Source organism: Lepidochelys kempii, chromosome 28, assembly GCF_965140285.1.
Source record: "Lepidochelys kempii isolate rLepKem1 chromosome 28, rLepKem1.hap1, whole genome shotgun sequence".
NCBI classification, from domain to species: domain Eukaryota; kingdom Metazoa; phylum Chordata; order Testudines; family Cheloniidae; genus Lepidochelys; species Lepidochelys kempii.
In genome coordinates, this window is record NC_136407.1 from 2241651 (window position 1) to 2258308 (window position 16658).

General features: G+C 57.2%; 2 protein-coding genes across 2 annotated transcripts in view; one reads left to right on the plus strand and one right to left on the minus strand.

The window, feature by feature from the left end:
• Positions 1-203: 203 nt before the first annotated feature.
• LOC144929932 (T-complex protein 1 subunit theta-like) lies at positions 204-2233 on the minus strand. The gene is made up of 3 exons (XM_078850813.1): positions 2081-2233; positions 438-1854; positions 204-385 (listed from the first exon to the last, which is right to left on the minus strand). The coding sequence occupies exons 1-3, from the start codon at positions 2231-2233 to the stop codon at positions 204-206; spliced, it is 1752 nt and encodes a 583-aa protein (XP_078706939.1).
• Positions 2234-7245: 5012 nt separating this feature from the next.
• The window catches only part of DNAH2 (dynein axonemal heavy chain 2), a 109671-nt gene continuing 100258 nt past the window's right edge, over positions 7246-16658 (plus strand). Inside the window, 2 exon segments of the mRNA XM_078850877.1 lie at positions 7246-7298; positions 10165-10300. Of these exon segments, the coding sequence (XP_078707003.1) occupies positions 10180-10300 (121 nt within the window). The 5' untranslated portion in view covers positions 7246-7298; positions 10165-10179.

Sequence of the window (16658 nt, forward strand, 5' to 3'; positions counted from 1 at the left end):
GCGACAGGGCCCCGATCTCGGTCAGGGGGGTCTGGGCAGCACCCAGCGCGACGCGGGTGCAAAAACTGACGACGGAGTCTGTGTAACGGGGTGAGAAGCTGTTTATTGGGGTGCCAACAGGCGGATCGGGGCAGGGGCTGGAGGGCCGGCGGGGACCCGTTTCCATGTGGCCGCGGGGCAGTGGCCTGTCCCTCGACAGCGGCTCACTCCAGGGCGTCGGGTTCCAGGTCCCAATTGGGGTTCTCCGCCCGGACCTTGGGCCCCCCGCTCTTCTTGGCTACCAGGATGTGGCTGACGCCCAGCAGGGTGGTGGCCGTGTGGACGGCCAGGCGGATGGCCCTCTCCTTGACCAGCAAGGAGTCCAGCACCCCCTCCCGGGCCGCGTCTATGGTGGGAGCCCCCCCCCTCGCCCAGCCGGACGCCGGCCGTGGCCGTGCCCAGCTGGTGCAGGGCCTCCAGTGCTGCCATGGTCTTGTTGACCGGCAGCCCAGCGTTCTCGGCCAGTGCCGCTGGCAGGGTCTTCAAGGCCTGGGCAAACTCCAGGATAGCGTACTGCTCCGGGCTGGGGATGTAGGTGCCCAGCGTGGCCAGCCGCACGGCCAGGGCCATCTCCACGGCCCCCGCCCCGGGCAGCAGCCGGCGGTCGCCCACCAGGGCCTTGTAGGTGTTCAGCCCGTCCGTCACCGCCTCCTCCAGGCTGCAGAGCAGCTCGGTGGTGGCGCCCCGCAGCAGGACAGTGGCCACGGGGCAGGATCCGCCGTCCTGGCGGAAAACCACCACGGCCGTGCTCCCGATCTCGGTCAGGTAGACGTGCCGGCAGTGCCCCAGGGCGCCGGGCGGCGGGGGCACCAGGCTGGCCAGCGGGACGGCGCCCACGGCCCGGCAGAGGCGTTGCAGCTCCAGCCGGGAGTTGAGCCGCACCACCATCAGCCCCAGCTGGTCGGCGTACTGCAGGGCCAGCGGGTCCACCCGCCCGCCCACCACCACCACGCCGGCCCCCTCCTCGGCAATGGCCCGGACGCGCCGCCCGAGCAGCTCCTCCTCGCTGTACGCCCGCATCTCTGCCGGCCCCTGGAACAGCACCGTGCCCTTGGTCTCGGTGTGGGCCAGGCCGAAGGGGCAGCAGTAGACGGCGATCCGGGCCTGGTGTGCCTGGTGCGCCCGGCTCTCGGCCTCGGTGCAGAAGACCATGCCCTCCAGCAGGCAGGAGTCAGTGACGCCGCCCCCCGGCACCTGGCAGAGGCGCACGTTATCGGGCTCGAAGGTGCCTTCCGGGCTCAGCGCGGCCACGCAGCACCGGGCCACCAGTCCGGCGAGGAAATCCTGGTAGCCGAAGAGCTTGCTGCCCACGGCGGTGCGCAGGGCCCAGGCCACCCTGTCCAGGTCCCGGAGATCCGCCAGCGTGTGGCAGGCCAGGCCGGGCAGCAGCCGCACGGCCTCCTTGCAGGCCACCTCGTAGCCGTCCCGCACGGCGGCCACGGGCAGCCCGGCACGCACCAGCTTCTCGGCGTTGTCCAGCAGCGCCCCGGCCAGCAGCACCACGGCGTTGGCTCCGTCGCCCGTCTCCTCCTCCTGGGCCTGGCTGGCCACGCCCAGCATCCGGGCCACTGGGTTCTCCAGCTCCAGCTCCCGCAGGATGGTGCCGGCGTGGGCCGTGAACAGGGGCTTGCCCAGGTGGGTGATCACCAGTTTGCTGCGCCCCAGCGGCCCGTAGGAGGTGCGGAGGCACAGGGCCAGGGCCCGGCAGGCCGTGATGTGGCTGAAGAGCGACTCCTGCTGGCCGGAGAAGTATCTGGTGCCGGCTTTGAGCAGCTGGGGCAGGCCAGGGGGCAGGGGCACGTGGGCAGCCATGGCCTGAGGGGAGAGAGACAACCAATGGCCACGTTACGACTGGCTGGGGCGGGGAATGGGGCACGGGGCCTGTCCCCTCTAGGGGGCGCCGGCTCCCCTCCGGCCCCAGGGCGGGGACTGGCTGGCTCAGGGGGGGCGGGGAATGGGGCACGGGGCCTGTCCCCTCTAGGGGGCGCTGGATCTGGGGTGGTTTCCCCGCCTGACAGCCCCTATCGCCAGGGTTACCCACCACCAGGGGCGACGCCGTCCCCGGACACGCCGCCCGGCTCTGCTCACGGTGCGAGCGGGAGGCAGGGACTCGGACACCGGGGTCCTCTCGCCGGCACCGGGGCGGCCGGTAACCAACTGCTGCAAACCGTAAGTAAACGGTCGATGTCACCATGGCGCCTTCCGCGCGGGAGCTGTCCTGCCACTCCATTGGCTGGAATGGCAGTGAGGTCAGCACTGGGTGGGGCAGCGGGGGGGGGGGACAAGGGTGGGAGCAGAATCACAGGAGTTGGGAGGGGGAAGGAGCCAGGAGAGTCCAGGATCCCCCCCCCCTCCCGCACCGCAGGGCTGCCTCCTCCAGCAACCTGAAACCCGCCTGTCCATCATCTCAGGACTCCGCCTCCCTTGGGGTGCCAGTTCCACCCCAGAGCTGGCTGCATTTCCACAGCACTGGGCAGAGCTACCCTGCACCTGCCCATCCATCCACCCCCAGACCTGAGACTCTGCCTCCCCTCTGGTGCTGGGTGCCAGTTAGCTTCTGCCCATACCCTGGATAGCTAGATAGAGGGGGTGGATGGGGATAGATGGATAGATAGAGGGGGTGGATGGGGATAGATAGATAGATAGATAGATAGATAGATAGATAGATAGATAGATAGATAGATAGATAGCGGGGGTGGATGGGGATAGGTAGATAGATGGAGGGAGTGGATGGAGATAGATAGAGAGATAGATAGCATAGAATCATAGAATATCAGGGTTGGAAGGGACCTCAGGAGGTCATCTAGTCCAACCCCCTGCTCAAAGCAGGACCAATCCCCAATTAAATCATCCCAGCCAGGGCTTTGTCAAGCCTGACCTTAAAAACTTCTAAGGAAGGAGATTCCACCACCTCCCTAGGTAACGCATTCCAGTGTTTCACCACCCTCCTAGTGAAAAAGTTTTTCCTAATATCCAATCTAAACCTCCCCCACTGCAACTTGAGACCATTTCTCCTTGTCCTGTCCTCTTCTACCACTGAGAATGGTCTAGAACCATCCTCTTTGGAACCCCCTCTCAGGTAGTTGAAAGCAGCTATCAAATCCCCCCTCATTCTTCTCTTCTGCAGACTAAACAATCCCAGTTCCCTCAGCCTCTCCTCATAAGTCATGTGTTCCAGACCCCTAATCATTTTTGTTGCCCTTCGCTGGACTCTCTCCAATTTATCCACATCCTTCTTGTAGTGTGGGGCCCAAAACTGGACACAGTACTCCAGATGAGGCCTCACCAATGTCGAATAGAGGGGGACGATCACGTCCCTCGATCTGCTCGCTATGCCCCTACTTATACATCCCAAAATGCCATTGGCCTTCTTGGCAACAAGGGCACACTGCTGACTCATATCCAGCTTCTCGTCCACTGTCACCCCTAGGTCCTTTTCCGCAGAACTGCTGCCTAGCCATTCGGTCCCTAGTCTGTAGCTGTGCATTGGGTTCTTCCGTCCTAAGTGCAGGACCCTGCACTTATCCTTATTGAACCTCATCCGATTTCTTTTGGCCAATCCTCCAATTTGTCTAGGTCCCTCTGTATCCTATCCCTGCCCTCCAGCTTATCTACCACTCCTCCTAGTTTAGTATCATCCGCAAATTTGCTGAGAGTGCAATCCACACCATCCTCCACATCATTTATGATGATCATTTATCATTTATTATGTTGGCAACAAGAAGAAAGCCAAGGAAAGTGTGGGCCCCTTAATGAATGAGGGAGGCAACCTAGTGACAGAGGATGTGGAAAAAGTTAATGTACTCCTGTCTTCACGAACAAGGACAGCTCCCAGACTGCTGCGCTGGGCATCACAACAGGGGTGTTGCCGGCACCCAGTGCCGAGAGGCTCAACAACAGCTTGAGTTGGTTCGTTACCCGGTGTGCTACACCCAATAATCACAACGGGGTGGAGAAGCAGAAAAGTTTATTTGCAGCTTCAAATAGGTACAGGGAGATTTGAATCTCAAATCCTGTACACAAAGCAGGAAGTTACACAGGCTTTTTAGACATCCTTTTTTCCAGCATACTTATCCAATAGCAAGCTTCCCCAAGTATCCATATAGCCAGCCAATCCAGTTCCCAGCTAGTTCCCTGGTTCTCTGTATCATTTGTTAAACTATACATAAAGCTGCTTTATTCAGCATTGTTCTTCCATATCTCCCCTGTTTGGCCTTGCTTAGTTTCAGGCAGTCTGACTCTGCAACATATTGTTGCAGATTCTCAGTATAACTGCTGTGTGTGCCTCCAGGCGGGGGGGAGAGGGGGGCAAGGACACTTGGGCCTAGTACGCAGAGCTGCTGCGAGTGCCTCTAGGCGGGAGGGGGGCCAAGGACACCGGGGCCTAGTGCGAGGGGGCTTCATCGACACTCGTGGTCTTCCATCCCCTCGAGTTACCTAGTGGCCATGCCCAGTGTCCCCAACAGGGGGAATAGATGGCCAGCCCTCTGTGGAGAAAGAAGTGGTTCGGGACTATTTAGAAAAGCTGGACGTGCACAAGTCCATGGGGCCGGACGAGTTGCATCCGAGAATGCTAAAGGAATTGGCGGCTGTGATTGCAGAGCCATTGGCCATTATCTTTGAAAACTCGTGGAGAACGGGGGAAGTCCCGGATGACTGGAAAAAGACTAATGTAGTGCCAATCTTTAAAAAAGGGAAGAAGGAGGATCCTGGGAACTACAGGCCAGTCAGCCTCACCTCAGTCCCCAGAAAAATCATGGAGCATGTATAAGGATGGATGGATAGATAGCTGTGTATGGGGATGGAGGGGTGGATAGATGGCGTGTGTGGGGATGGGTGGACGGATGGATGAATGGATGGATGGTTAGATAGATGGTGTGTACGGGGATGGATGGATAGCTGTGAATGGGGATGGATGGATGGTTGGTTGGATGGCTGTGTATGGGGATGGATGGATGGCTAGATGGCGTGTACGGGGTTGGATGGGTGGATAGATGGCGTATATGGGGATGGATGGATGGATGGATGGCTAGATGGCGTGTACAGGGATGGATGGTGTGTATGGGGATGGATGGATGGATGGATGGCTAAATGGCGTGTACAGGGATGGATAGCTGGATGGATGGCATGTATGGGAATGGATTTATGGCTGGGTGGCGTATACGGGGATGGATGGATGGATGGATAGATGGCATGTATGGGAATGGATGGGGGGATGGAAGGGAGGATAGATGGCGTGTATCGGGATGGATGGGGGGATAGAAGGGGGGATAGATGGCGTGTATGGGGATGGATGGGGGGATGGAAGGGGGGGATAGATGGTGGGTATGGGGATGGATGGATGGATATCCATGTGTAGAGCAGCTGGCAATGGATGGAATAGATCCTCGCGGGCAGCATGGTATTGGGGAAGACGGAGCAATCACTCACGTGCTGCATTCCCAATCCCTAGCTGTATCTGGTCCCTAATCGTCAGAGTAAGACGCTCTTTGTGCCAGGAGCTAGCTGGGTGACTGGGGTGGCTGCTGCCTTCCATGCGGCAGCGGGACAGCCGGCTTGGTTTGCTCTCCCCACCCTCCTCCCGAACGGATGGCGAACCATCCTAAGGGGATGGTGCTTGGTGAAGGCTGATGGGCTCCCCTAAGTAACAATAGCCAGCACCGGCTTGGCCTATGAGAGGTCACCTTCTTCAGCCTTGGAGCAGAGGCCAGTTGGCGACACCCCTGGCGGCCAAGGTGCGCAGCGGCCGATGGCACCTTTCCCCGCACGCTGATCGTCTGCTGCTCTCTGGTCAGCCTGGGGAGCCCTCGGCGGTCCCAGATGATCGGCCTGTTCCCGACAAGCCTTGGTATGAAACCCCAGCCTCTCCCCTGGCTGCTGACGGCACCTGCTCATGCTGCGGGTGCCTGATTGATGGGAGTGGGCGAGGAAAAGTCCCACGATAGCAAAGAGCCAGGAGGATGGGGGAATAAAGGGCCTTTGCCCCCTGTGAGGGGGCTAGGTCCAATCAGGGGAAATGGCTGGCTCCAGGTTCTCGACAAAGAGTACATAAAGCGTTCCCCTTCCTTGGGTCTGCGGCTCATCGCGTGTGTAGCAATGCATTCTGGGACCTCCGCCCCGGGCCTGCGGCTCGTAGTGTGTGTAGCAATGCATTCTGGGACCTCCGCCCCGGGCCTGCGGCTCATAGTGTGTGTAGCAATGCATTCTGGGACCTCCGCCCCGGGCCTGCGGCTCATTGTGTGTGTAGCAATGCATTCTGGGACTGCCGCCCCGCGCCCGTGGCTCATCGTGTGTGTGTAGCAATGCATTCTGGGACCTCCGCCCCGGGCCTGCGGCTCATAGTGTGTGTAGCAATGCATTCTGGGACTGCCGCCCTGCGCCTGTGGCTCATCGCGTGTGTAGCAATGCATTCTGGGACCGCTGCCCTGCGCCTGTGGCTCATCGCGTGTGTAGCAATGCATTCTGGGACCTCCGCCCCGGGCCTGTGGCTCATCGTGTGTGTAGCAATGCATTCTGGGACCGCCGCCCCGAGCCTGTGGCTCATCGCGTGTGTAGCAATGCATTCTGGGACCGCCGCCCCGCACCCGTGGCTCATCGTGTGTGTAGCAATGCATTCTGGGACCGCCGCCCCGCACCCGTGGCTCATCGTGTGTGTAGCAATGCATTCTGGGACCTCCGCTCACATTGGGGTACAGCAATGCACTGGGGGAGCTCTATTCCTGTTCTGTTGGTGCAATGCATTCTGGGACTGATGCTAAGCTCTGATAAGCAACCCCTTCTGCTGCATGATGGGAGCTGTCAACCAGACCTTGTGGGGCGGGGCGGGGGGGGGGATTGAATTCCTCCCTCAGGGAATTTGAGGAGACCCTCTCCTTCTTCCTACCCATTTCCCCCCAGCTCTCCAATCAGCTGCCTCTCTGGCCAAGATTGACAGTTTTTCCTAGGCCCACCCATCCCTTCTGCTCCCGCCGCTCTCCTCCTGATTCTCCAATCAGGCGCCTCTCTTGGTAGGATTGACAGGGCTGCTTCCCATCCCAGTCGCTCCTCCTCACCAACTGTCACTCAAGCGGCGCGCGCTCCCCGCCCCTCCCACCAACCGCCACTCAAGCGGCGCGCGCTCCTTCGCCCGGCCCTCTCGTGATTGGTTCCCTCCCAGGCTCGCGCTCCTCCCCGCAGCTTCCGTTGCCCGGTTGCCCGGGGAGACGCTGGGGGTGGGCGGGGCTCGAGGGGCGAGTTGGAGCGGAGCGTGCAGGACAGGGGTGAGGTGGGGTAGGAGTGAGGTGTGGGGGAGGGGCACATATGAAGGGGAGGGGGCAGGTGAGAAGGGGAGGGGCAGGTTGAAGGAGGGGGCATGGGGGGAGGGGCACATATGAAGGGGAGGGGGCAGGTGAGAAGGGGAGGGGCAGGTTGAAGGAGGGGGCATGGGGGGAGGGGCCCATATGAAGGGGAGGGGGCAGGTGGGAAGGGGAAGGGGCAGGTTGAAGGAGGGGGAAGCGGTGGGAGAGGGGTAGCTGTGGGGGAAGGGGCAGGCAGGAAGGGGGAGGGGCAGGTTGAAGGAGGGGGCAGCTGTGTGGGGAGGGGGCAGGTGCGGGGAAGGGCAGGTGGGAGGGGTAGCTGTGTGGGAGGGGCAGGTGAGAAGGGGAGGGGCAGGTTGAAGGAGGGGGCATGGGGGGAGGGGCACATATGAAGGGGAGGGGGCAGGTGAGAAGGGGAGGGGCAGGTTGAAGGAGGGGGCATGGGGGGAGGGGCCCATATGAAGGGGAGGGGGCAGGTGGGAAGGGGAAGGGGCAGGTTGAAGGAGGGGGAAGCGGTGGGAGAGGGGTAGCTGTGGGGGAAGGGGCAGGCGGGAAGGGGGAGGGGCAGGTTGAAGGAGGGGGCAGCTGTGTGGGGAGGGGGCAGGTGCGGGGAAGGGCAGGTGGGAGGGGTAGCTGTGGGGGAGGGGCAGGTGAGAAGGGGAGGGGCAGGTTGAAGGAGGGGGCATGGGGGGAGGGGCCCATATGAAGGGGAGGGGGCAGGTGGGAAGGGGAAGGGGCAGGTTGAAGGAGGGGGAAGCGGTGGGAGAGGGGTAGCTGTGGGGGAAGGGGCAGGCGGGAAGGGGGAGGGGCAGGTTGAAGGAGGGGGCAGCTGTGTGGGGAGGGGGCAGGTGCGGGGAAGGGCAGGTGGGAGGGGTAGCTGTGGGGGAGGGGCAGGTGAGAAGGGGAGGGGCAGGTTGAAGGAGGGGGCATGGGGGGAGGGGCACATATGAAGGGGAGGGGGCAGGTGGGAAGGGGAAGGGGCAGGTTGAAGGAGGGGGAAGCGGTGGGAGAGGGGTAGCTGTGGGGGAAGGGGCAGGCGGGAAGGGGAAGGGGCAGGTTGAAGGAGGGGGTAGCTGTGTGGGGAGGGGGCAGGTGTGGGGAAGGGCAGGTGGGAGGGGTAGCTGTGGGGGAGGGGCAGGTGAGAAGGGGAGGGGCAGGTTGAAGGAGGGGGCATGGGGGGAGGGGCACATATGAAGGGGAGGGGCAGGTGGGAAGGGGAAGGGGCAGGTTGAAGGAGGGGGCAGCTGTGTGGGGAGGGGGCAGGTGCGGGGAAGGGCAGGTGGGAGGGGTAGCTGTGGGGGAGGGGCAGGTGAGAAGGGGAGGGGCAGGTTGAAGGAGGGGGCATGGGGGGAGGGGCACATATGAAGGGGAGGGGGCAGGTGGGAAGGGGAAGGGGCAGGTTGAAGGAGGGGGTAGCTGTGTGGGGAGGGGGCAGGTGCGGGGAAGGGCAGGTGGGAGGGGTAGCTGTGGGAGCAGGGGTAGGTGAGGAGTGGGGCAGGTGGGAGGGGTAGCTGGGGGGAGGGGGCAGGTGGGAAGTGGGAGGGGTAGGTATGGGGGAGAGGGGAGGGAAGGAGCAGGTTGAAGGAGGGGGTAGCTGGAGGGAGTGGGCAGGTGAGGGGAGGGGCAGATGTGAAGGGGAGGGGGCAGGTTGAAGGAGGGGGTAGCTGGAGGGGAGGGGGCAGGTGGGAGGGGTAGCTGTGGGAGCAGGGGCAGGTGGGAAGTGGGAGGGATGGGTGTGGAGGTGAGGTGAGGGGCATGTTGCAGAGGGAGGGGTAGGTGTGGGGGAGGGGGCAAGTGAGGGCAGGGGGTAGGTTGCAGAGGGAGGGAGTAGATGAGGGAAGGGGCAGGTGGAAAGGGTAGCTGTGGGGGAGGTGGGCAGGTGAGGGGAGGGGCCAGATATGAAGGGGAGGGGGAAGTGTCTGAGGGGAGGGGCAGGTTGAAGGAGGGGGCAGGTGGGAAGGGTAGCTGTGGGGGGGCAGTTGTGAAGTGGAGGAGAAGGGATGGGAGGGGAGCTGTGGGAGCAGGGGCAAATGGGAAGGGGTGTGGGGAATGGGGACAGTTGTGAGTGGAAGGGGATGGGTGTGAGGGGAGGGGAGAGGGTGAATGGGGGAGAGGAAGGAGGGAGGGGAGGGGGTGTCAGGTGCAGGAGAGAGGGGGAGGCAGGAGTTAGGTGGCAAGTAAACGAGTGTAGGACCCACATGTGGTAGGGGAGGGGGCAGGTAGGAGTTGGAGGACAGGTCGGAAAGGGGGCAAGTGAGCCGCTGGGGTGGGGAGGAAGGGGACAAGTGTGAGGTGGGGAAGGTGGGTGCGGGGGCAGGTGGGTTGGGGAGGGGGCAGGTGAAAACAGGTAACAGCCGTTAAGGGGAGGGAACATTTTACCGGGAAGAGGCCAATGGCTTTGAGGAGGAGGAGGAAGAGGGACCGAATGTAGGCGCAGATGGGTGGCCCAGAGACAGGAAGTGACGTTCCCAAAGGCCCGGCTCCTTTGTGGTGGGGCAGGAACAGAACTCCTGTTCTCCATGGCTCTGGGCCGGGTGCCATCATTTACCCCAGAGCAAGTGGTGTAAAAGCCACCTGAAGAGCATGGTAGCAGGGGAACAGAGTCTCCTGCTCTAATCCCCTAGACCCCACTCCCCTCCTAGAATCAGGGATAGAACCCAGGAGTCCTGACTCCCAGCCCCCCCCCCCCCCCGCTCTAACCCCCTCGATCCCACTCCCCTCCCAGAGCTGGGAATAGGACCCTGACCCTCTATCCCCCCTGCTCTGTTCGACTGTTTTTCCTTCCAGTGATGCCGTCGGTTTCCTAAATACAGGTTTGTTTTTTTCACAGAGCCTTTGGTGAACAATGAGTGCTCGCCGCCGCGGCACGCCTGGCGACAAAAAGCAGCGCAAAAGTGCTGTGCGGAGACCCACCTTGGTATCGGATAGTGAATTGGGTCTGCCGGCCCCCACCCCGGAGGAGACTGGTATTTCCCCAAACCCTTTACTAGCGCTGCCTGCTGTGCAGATTATCCAACTCTCTGAGTGCCCCATAGCTCCCTGGGCTTCCTGGGAGTCACAAGTGCTCAGCACCTCTGCAAATCCTGCCACTAGCTCTGTATACCCTAATTTGTACCAAACCTGGCTGCAAAGGTCATATCAAATAACTAGTGATTTCACCAGACTGCAGCCCCTTGGGCCTTGTCTACGCTACTCTCTTAGGGCCTGGTTTTCAAGTGCTGAGCTGAAGTCAGTGAGAGCTGCAGGCCCTTAAATTCCCCGCCATTGTTTTGACGGGTGCAGCTCCACCACTGGACGTAGGAGTGACAAGGTCCTCCTGGGTCATGGAGTCTGGTCCCCTGCTGTCCCAGGTCAACCTGTCATATCCCGTTTAAACTTATCACGCTCCAGCTTCAAACTAGTTAGGTTGTTTGCCCCCATGATTCCTACTGGGGGGCTGTTCCAGAACCTCTCTCTAAACCTTCTGGTACCGTGAGAACCTCAGACGTGGGTTGTGCTAAGCCCAGGCACCAAGACCCCACTAGGAGATAGATCTTTCAAAATCCGGCCCACTCCAGATGAGTAAACCACAGGAGGAAGGCCGGAAGGTTGGGTTAGAGTTAGAAACCTTCTAATTTCCAGCCTAGATTTATTCCTGGCCAGTTTATCCCCTTTTATTCTTGTGTCAACATTGTCCTGGACAGGATTTGGACATTTTAGTCACCATAAAATTCACCTGACCCGGTGGTTTTCAACCTGTGGTCCGCAGACCATGTCTAAGGGGTCTGCGAAAGGTTGTCGTTCCCATAGAATAACGGTTTTCAACCTGTGGTCCATGGGGGGTCTGCAGACGGTCTATCATTTCCGAAGGGGGCTGCACCTCCATTCCAAAATTTTCATTGGCCCACAAATGAGAAAAGGTTGCAGACCGCTGATCTAACTTGCTCTCAGCAAGTCTGTTATGATGACCGTAGCACTGGAGTGCTGCATCGTACAAACACCCACTGAGGGATAGTCCCTGTCGCAGAGCTAACAATCTCGCTAGACAAAGGGTGAGAATGAAACAGAGGCCCGGGAACTTGCCCACGGCTATACAGCAGATCTCGGGCAGAGCCAGGAATAGAAGCCAGGTCTGTTGGGTCCTAGTGCAGTGGTGTAACTACAGGTCCACATGAGATGCTGGTTAAAATCCAGGCAGCAGTCTGGGTCCTTTCTGCACACTGCTGGAGCTGTGAGGGTGGGAAGTTACACCAGACATAAAAATGTCCAGTGTCGGCCTCACCTTGTGAAATCAAACCCAGTGTTACCTTCATGGCCTCCTGGTATAGGGAGTGAAGTGCAGCCCGAGCCTTCACCCTATTAAAGATACAGGCAAGTTGAAGACATCTGCTAGTCTTTGCAAAAAGAAAAGGAGGACTTGTGGCACCTTAGAGACTAACCCATTTATTTGAGCATGAGCTTTCGTGAGCTACAGCTCACTTCATCGGATGCATAGAATGGAACATATAGATAGATAGATACACACAGATACAGATAAGTTGGAAGTTACCATACAAACTGTGAGAGGCTAATTAGTTAAGATGAGCTATTATCAGCAGGAGAAAAAAACTTTTGTAGTGATAATCAAGATGGCCCATTTAGACAGTTGGCAAGAAGGTGTGAGGATACTTAACTTAAGGAAATAGATTCAGTATGTGTAATGACTCAGCCACTCCCAGTCTACTCTGAAATCTGCTAGTCTTCTTCATTATAGGCACTCTTGAGCCCCAGCTGCTGTTACAATAGTTTTAATATATGGGTTTTTTTTTTTTTTTTTTTGGTAAAAAAGCCATCCACCTGGAGCTGGATTAGAACTGCCATTGTAGCTGGAGCTCTTCATCCCACTCCCTAAACTAACCAGTCATCTCTGACATGGTGCCAGATGCAGCCACTGCTCTAGAGGTGAAAGGTCCTGTGTCCCATTCCCTGCCTCCCAAGAGCCAGCCAGTGCTCCCCATGTGGGGCGAGTCAAAACCAGTGTCCTCGAGGTGAAAGGCCCTATATCCTATCCCTTGCCCCCCATAAGCCAACTTGTCCCCCATGTGAGAGACAATACTGGAAAGCTTATGCTCAAATAAATTGGTTAGTCTCTAAGGTGCCACAAAGTCCTCCTTTTCTTTTTGCGAATACTGGAACTGATGCTCTAGAAGGGAAAAGCTCTGTCTCTCTGTCTCGGACCCCCGATCTATGCTGTCTTTTCAATCATTCCTTTCTTCAGACTTATCACTTAAAACTCCTAGCTGTAGATGTTTATCTTAATCAGGTCTGTGAGCCCCCCTCCCCCTCAAATTGTTTCCCTTCAGTGTGTTACCACAGTAACCCACCCTGATTTCCAGCAGCAGCTCTTCCGAGCTACACTAGCTCTTCCGTTCCAGTGATCATCGCTGCCTAATGTAATGTGCACGAAGCCAGCTCCGCTCAGAGCTTCTGCTCCAATCCAGAACGCTGCGACAGTCAGTGAAATGACATCCCCTGTCAGGCAGCTGAACGCTGGCTGAATTGGGAAGCACTTCCACGGGCGTGCTCCCTGGGAGATGAAGCCGCAGGAGGGTTTTATTCAGCAAGTGCAGAGGGTTTGATTCGGGACAAGGGAGCATGAAACAAGACAAAATGAAAGGGAGCAAAGATTAGGTCTGTAATATCAGCACCCAGGCCTGGCCTGACCGCCTGCTGGTCCCCCTTGACATACGCTGAGTCATCAGGGCCAGATGTAGACCTCCCCTGTTGGCAGCTGTCTCCCCTGGCCCGTCTGTCTCTCTGGCCGTTGTTGTGTGCAGAGTTGTTATAGCCGTGTCTGTCCCAGGTCGCTCCCACCATCAGAAGTTGGTCAAATATTGTCTCACCCACCTTGTCTGGCTAGCCATTCACGGTAACAAATCCCTTTAGAGCCGGCCACTCTGTTTTTTGGGTTCTTATATTGGGACACCCTGGGCCTGATTTTCTGAGCTTCAGAGAACCCACGACTCCCGTGAGCGCCATTAGGAGCTGGGGCTGCTCGGCACCTCTGAAGATCGGGGTCCGAATTTCTAAAATGGGGCCACGAGTATTAGAGGCGCCTGTGTTTGAACATGTGATGGCTAGTGCCCGCCAGGAGGTCCTGCGCTGTGCACAGTGGTGGCTCAGAGCCGCCCAGCAGAGGTGGAGCTAGAACGTGGGATGTGTGCGCACAGCAGTCAGGAGGGGCGATGGTGGCATGTGTCGGCATATCCAAGCTGGCTTCAGTTGAGTTGGCTTGCTAAGACTAGCAGTGTAGTTGCAGCAGTGTGGGCTAGCTGGCTGAGGACAGTCCCGGCCTGGCCCCTAGGCACAGATGCAGGCAGCTAGCCCCATGCTGCTGGCCATGCTGCAGCAGTTACACTGCTATTTGTAGCAAGCTAGTTCCATCCAAGCTAGCTTGGGTATGCCTATGTGTGTTGTCCCAATTGCAGGGAAGACGTACCCAGAGTTTCTCCTGCTGCAGAAGCTCAGGCCGTAGCACTTGGGCAAAAGGAGACTCTCCCTCAGCTCCTAGCAGCGCAGGGGCTAAGAAGCATGTGTGAATCATTCGAGTCCATCCGGTGGCACACTCAGCAGTTCATTATAGAATCCAGGGCGGCCTGTCCTCCTGCAAGCCCCGCCCCATTGCATGTGCTGGCTCCGTCCCTTCATTATCCACTAATAAGCTGTGCTGTTTCTAAAGCAGCAGCAGCAGGAGACGAGGTGAGGGGGAGAGAAGTGGGGAGCTGCTGGTCAGGTGGCATTGCCACCACTCAGCAATGAGCTGGCCATTGGGTGGCAGCGGAGCAGGCGGAAAAGAGATGCTGGGCAGAGGGTAGATCACCAAACTGTGCTTTTTTCAATTCAGTAGGGCTTTATTGGCATGACAAGCTATATACAGAGTATTGCCAAAGTGTAAAAGGGAACGAATGGCTGTCAAGTCTGTCTCCGAGGCAGATACCAGCTACCCAGGAGGGGGCATCACACCGGGTTAGGGCTTTTATCCTGTGTCCGTTTGCCACTGCAGTTCAGTCCTGGGCTAGTGGAAAGCTGCTCCAGCTTTGGGATGAAAAGTCTTGTGTGATTCCTGATAGTTTGAGGAAATTTCTCTGGTACAGACACCGCAGTAGGAAGTCTTTCTCTCTCAGTCTCTCCTTCTGTGTCACGTTGGCTGCACTGTCACTTCTCTCTAGCTTTGAAGCGTGTCTCCCGGTTTCCATATCTGGTTTATGGTCACTGATTCTGAATTTGTTGAAATCAGATTCAGCTTTGCACATGTTGCTCTAGTAAAGTATCTGCTAGTGTGATAGTCCTGTAGCAGCCTAACTCATTGTTTTGGATCTCTCCAGTGGTGTTCAAATTGAGAGAAATTCCAAAGCAACTTTTAAACATGATCGCAAAATGCGAAAGCGTGGGGACTGGCTGGCTCATGGTGGGGGCGGGATGGAGATTGGACTCTTCCACCTCTGGGTCATGGGTGTAGAACTGGCGTGGGTCAATGGTTGGAATTCATACCTACCTGATGCCATTCGATTGCCCACTTGTGAAATGAATTCAGGCCAGTTCCACATTACGATTATCACCACCATCTGCTCTGGTGCTGGCAGCCTTGGCAGAGGCCAAATGGGCTATAGGCACTGACTTTAAATCAATGTGAGTTAGATTTAAATACCTTTAAAATCTAGCCCAAATACCTTTAAAATCTAGCCCATGTAGACTAAACTCTTGTCGTCCCCTACAAGGAATTCCCCTAACTGAGGCACACTGATGTGGACAGTGTACGAACTGGGGGGGAAAGTTTACTCCGCTGCTGCCCAGTGATAAATGAAGAACTCCATGTCTGGGGAACGCCAAGCTGGCACCTTTCACCAACCCATACATTCGCTTGTTAACAGTTTCACATTAAAGAAAAGTATTCATGGCCAATCAGAAGGCGACTGTTCTTCATTCCCTCGCTATGAGCAGAGGGTGCCTCATTCTGGATGCTGGTGTAATTGAAATACAAATGATGACTCGCTATGGGCAGTGGCATGTCCCACTGCGTTTGATTTGAGGAGCAGGGGGTGGGGGTGGGGGACAGTTAATTTAAAGAGTTGATATTGGAGAGTTTCTGTTTCAGCTGGATGGTTAATTTGTCATGCTTCATGACAACATTGTAAGTGTCCCCAAGGTTCCTCTCTGCTGGGTGTCGCATTCGTAGTGCCGACGTGCAGGAACAGAAACATTTAGCCGTATGTCACGCTTCCGTAACCGAATGTGTTAGTCCCTTGTCACTTGGATCGAGGGAGGCTCACGGTGCTTTAGGAACCCGCGTTACAAAGTGCTCCAAAATCCATGAGCCTTCATCTCTTCTTACAGCCCGGTTTCCTTTTCCTCATCTCCCTTTCCATGTGCAGCAACAATGGAATAGTCTGTACTAATGAAGCTGTTTTGTTGTGCTCAGGGTTTACTGTTAGCTCAAAGGTTTGGGGAATGGGATAACGGGGACTTTCATATCTAGGGCACCAGTGCCAGTTTGCCTTCAGGTCGGTGGGGACTGGCTGGCTGGCTCAGGGAATGGGACACTGGGCCTTTTGTATCTAGAGCACTGGTTCCAATTTGGCCTGAGGTCAGGGTGGATGGGTTGCTTCACAAGGTCGGGGAATAGGATACAGAGGCTTTCAGCTCGAAGGCACCATTTCCAAGGTGGGTCAGTAGCGACGGATTGCTCCCATCTGGCAGCCCTTCTGGGGCCCCTGTGTGAAATTATGTAGGAGACTGAGTCCAGTTACTAGTGCCGGCCACACGGGTAAAACCTCATCGCAACTAGCACTAATAGACATCCTCATTGCACCTTCACAGGGAGGGCAGGGTAAAGCTCTTTGGAGAGGGGACATAAGCTTTCTTTGCCTCCAGCTCTGGGGATACACAGAGAGAATATCCTTCTTGGACTGGGTAAAAAGCCTGGTGGATGGGAGTGGCGGGAGCAGTAGATGTGATACATCTTGGCTTTCGTAAGATTTTTGATTCTCATGACTTTGTCATAAGCAAACTAGGGAAATATAGCCTAGCTGAACCTACTGCAAGGTGGGAAAACCGTACTCAGAGAGTAGTTATCAATGGTTCACAGTCAAGCTGGCCGGGGAAATCAAGTGGGATGGATCTGTCCTCTGTCTTCAATATCTTTATAAGTGATTTGGGAATGGCACAGAGTACACTTATAAGGTTTGTAGATGATACCCAGCTGGGAGGAGTTGCAAACACTTTGGAGGACAGAATTAGAATTCAAAATGATCTTGACAAGCTAGAGAAATGGTCTGAAATAAATAGGAAGAAATTCAGTAAGGACAA

Excerpts from the sequence above, each read along its gene's own strand:
- LOC144929932 (XM_078850813.1), bottom strand. The coding sequence starts at position 2,233 with ATGGTGACATCGACCGTTTACTTACGGTTTGCAGCAGTTGGTTACCGG. Across the intron at positions 1,855-2,080 it reads GGACGGCGTCGCCCCTGGTG|GCCATGGCTGCCCACGTGCC; the intron begins GTGGGTAACCCT and ends CTCTCCCCTCAG. Across the intron at positions 386-437 it reads GGAGGCCCTGCACCAGCTGG|ACGCGGCCCGGGAGGGGGTG; the intron begins GCACGGCCACGG and ends CTCCCACCATAG.